The sequence below is a fragment of the Nanorana parkeri genome, unplaced genomic scaffold (genome assembly GCF_000935625.1).
Source record: "Nanorana parkeri isolate BGI_ZX_2015 unplaced genomic scaffold, ASM93562v1 scaffold35, whole genome shotgun sequence".
Lineage (NCBI taxonomy): Eukaryota > Metazoa > Chordata > Amphibia > Anura > Dicroglossidae > Nanorana > Nanorana parkeri.
Genome location: NW_017306303.1, coordinates 799,479 through 803,254, shown reverse-complemented (window position 1 = coordinate 803,254; position 3,776 = coordinate 799,479). Strand labels below are relative to the sequence as shown.

The 3,776-nt window shown below is 40.7% G+C and overlaps 1 protein-coding gene across 1 annotated transcript in view; it reads left to right on the top strand.

Moving 5' to 3' along the window:
• Nucleotides 1–539: 539 nt before the first annotated feature.
• KIF5A (kinesin family member 5A) overlaps nt 540–3,776 on the top strand; it is a 125,353-nt gene continuing 122,116 nt past the window's right edge. Inside the window, exon 1 of the mRNA XM_018569717.1 lies at nt 540–711. Coding sequence (XP_018425219.1) covers nt 586–711 — 126 coding nt within the window. The 5' untranslated portion in view covers nt 540–585. The remainder of the gene's footprint in view (nt 712–3,776) is intronic.

Sequence of the window (3,776 nt, the reverse complement as noted above, 5' to 3'; positions counted from 1 at the left end):
GGAGAAAGGTGTAATGATTATTACTGCAATCTAGTAGTATGTACTGGCAAGTCATCCAAACCAAAATAACCCATAAACAGAAGAGCCCTTAAAGAAGCAGCAGCAGGGGATGCAGTGGTTTGCTTCCACCTTAAAAGGCTGGGCCACCTTAAGAGCTGCAGCACGGAATGATTAAGCAGTGTACCAGCAGAGGCTGCAGCGCAGACTGGTGGCTTCATCTCTGCAGCAATCAGGCTCAGGAAGACACAGTCTCCGGTACCATCCATTGTGTGTACATGTCCATTGGTCAGCCCATTAGACAGACGAAGAGGAACTTCTCAACAGAGCCTTCCGCATGCAGATGAGAATTGACAGCCGGCTGGACACCTCTGCCAGCCTCCTCCTGATCATCATCACATCTCCTGAGCATCCTTCCCCAGCATCACACAGGGCTCTGCATTGACAGCTGGATCAAGTGATCGCCCAATCCGCCCCTGGGATCCCCTCTAGCAGCACCCCACCTTCCAGCCCCTTGCTCTAAGCCATCCATCACACCAGCCGGCTCTAAGAAAACTCATTGCCTCCTATCAACCTCACCTCCCCATCATGGCTGAAACCGCTGAGTGCAGCATCAAGGTCCTGTGTAGATTTCGCCCTTTAAATCAGTCGGAGGTTCAAAGAGGGGACAAGTATCTGCCTTTATTCCAGGGTGACGACTGTGTGGTTTTTGGGGTGAGTGACCATTTACTGATGTCTTTTATATTATTATGAGGGGATGCAAATCTAGAGGGCTCACTGATACAGCCATTAATTACATTGTAATAAAGAGCTTCTATAGAGGATCTATAGAGGAGCTGAGGATTTGCATCGTATTGGTGCTGTGTTGCACCCTGCTTCTGAAAGCCATGTACAATAGTAAAGGTAGCCCCTCCCAGTGTCAGGGTAGCCGGTGTCCATTCTGTGCAGGGTGTGGCAGAGTCCTCTACATACATCTGTCCTATGGTGCACACACACTGTTGTGTACAAGATGTCACATGCAGTGATGGCCTGCCACCATGTCCCCCTCCCTAATCCCATCATGGGTCTGCATTGCGCTACAGTGCATTTTACATGGAATACCTGCATTCTTATTCTTCAGTTACAGGGTGTTATTTTACAGGTCTACTAATACATAATTTGTTATGTGCCAGTGCCAATGTAAAATGTATCTTTTGTAGAATGATCTGGTTAAGTGGAATTCCTTTCTGGAAAGGGCTGTGTTTGCCAAAGTAGTCTCTATATGGAGAGAGTAAACAGAAGGAATATTTACCTATTCTATCTACCTATCTATCTACTCTAATATTTTAGTCTATTCGATATATCTATGATCTATCTATCTATCTATCTATCTATCTATCTATCTATCTATCTATCTATTCTAATATTTTAGTCTAATCTATCTATCTATCTATCTATCTATCTATCTATCTATCTATCTATTCTATTATTTTAGTCTAATCTATCTATCTATCTATCTATCTATCTATCTATCTATCTATCTATCTATCGTATCACCCTAATGTATCAGTTTATTCTATGTATCCATCTATATGACGTATCAACCTAATCTATCTATTTTATCAATCTAATATTTCATCTATTCTATGTACTGTATGTAACATGTCAACCCTATGTTTCTTTCTTTCTTTCTTTCTTTCTTTCTTTCTTTCTTTCTTTCTTTCTTTCTTTCTTTCTTTCTTTCTTTCTTTCTTTCCCTTCCTTGTGTCTTTATTTTGGGACTCATGTTGTGCCCCAGTGTTTTGGCTGCTTACATCAGTTACCCGTCAGACATTTTCCACCTGCTATTCCTTTTCAACGATGGATTGAAACCACTCTCACGGGAGCTTGCTTTCATCCTCCACCAATCACCCCAATCTTTCCTGCTCACTTTCCTGCTCATTTGCCTTCCCTTTGACTTTTTGCCACTTCCCTGAACTAGACTGGGACCATTAATGGCCCACTATGTATAATGTTTGTAGTGATGTCACACCCTGCCTCTAGAGTGTTTATGTAATTGCAGCATTACTATTTACCAGCTATACTTCACAAATGTAGGTCATGCTTCTACTTACTGTTCTATGGTTGCAGAATAAGCACTTCAAATAATTATACGACTGCACATCTGCACATCTGACATTATTTAGACATGCCATGCATTTATGTTCTAATGATCTACAGAACACAGACATACAGATAACAGGACTTACCCAAGGTCACGGTGACATGGCATTGAAATGTTAAAAGTACTGAGTTATCAAATGAACAGCTTAGTAACATTGTGGATACCTGGCAAAAACAGTATATTAATAATAATATTAATAATAATAATACTACTACTATGAGATTAATAACGTGCTGGATTAGTGTGATCCTAGTTCATTTTATTACTTCATTGCTCTGCTGTATGTGTATAGGCCAATGTAGTTGGATCTGTATGTGCCTTATAATTAATCGAAATTAATCGATTAAACATTTTTTCGATTAATCGAACACGAAAATTTTAATCATTACCAGCCCTACTACTAATAATACATATACACACACACACACACACACACACACATCTATTCTGGATACTGGAACTAAAGAAAATATATATCTTCTTTAATCTGCTTTAAGCAGATATTACCTTCACGTCCATTATGAAATATTGTGAGTTACAGTGAGGGGAATTTATCAAAACAGGAGCAGACAAAATCTGGAGCCCAGGGCAACCAATCAGCTTCTCTCTTCAGTTTGTTCAGTTAAGACTTGAAAATTAAAGATAGAAGCGGATTGGTTGTCATGCACAGCAATGGCAGACATTTTGTCTGCTCCGGTTTTGATAAATTCCGCTCAGTATGTTTTCCATCTGAATGTTTATGACATAAAACTATATACAAAATGAAAACAACATATTTCTGCCAAACTGGTTTGGTTTTTGATCAAACCAAAGCAATCACCCATGACTCTGCCTTGTAGGCCGTGAGGAAGGACAATCTCATTAATTGATTAAGATGACATCAGTGTGTATGCAGTGTTGATGTCATTACCTGGCACATACGGTTATCACAAATAAAGGGAACCTATCAGAATAGAAAAATGAGCCATATCTAAATGTTTTTTTGAAGCTGCAAGCTCTTAGGCTTTTGTGTGTTTCGGATTATTTGCACGTTTATGCGTGTTTTGCACACTTTGACGCGCATTTCCACGCACATACATTAAGATGTGTGTTTTGACTGGCAATCTTTCAAACATTGCGGGCAATGGACGGCTGTGCATACAAATGCGCAAAAATGTGCATGAAAAGTGTGCAACATGCTTCTGCCGTGCATTTTTGTCTGTTTCCATTGAAGTCTATAGGGCAGAAATGCGCTGTTAATGGCCCAAAGAAGTTCATATACCTTTTTAGGCATTTGATGTATTGCTGCTCAGGTGTGAACAGGAGTTATTGGAAATCATGGAATTTCTTGTGTTGAGCATTTAAATGCGCTTTTCCAACTGCTCGAAAACCCACAGGTGTGAACCAGGCCTTAGTTTACTACTTAGTGAGTCATCGTCCTGAAACAACTATGTAGCCAATTAAAGGAGAACTATGGGGTCAGGGCTTTTCCCCATAGTTCTCCTAAGGGTCATGGGAGAACACAAACTAGCGTTCCCAAAGCTCAGTATATCGCGAGTTACAGCTCGCGGTATACTGAGATGCTGCAGCCGGAACGGATCCCGACATTGCTGTCGAGATCCACCCAGCTGTGGGATTGACAGCTGGCTCTGCCTAT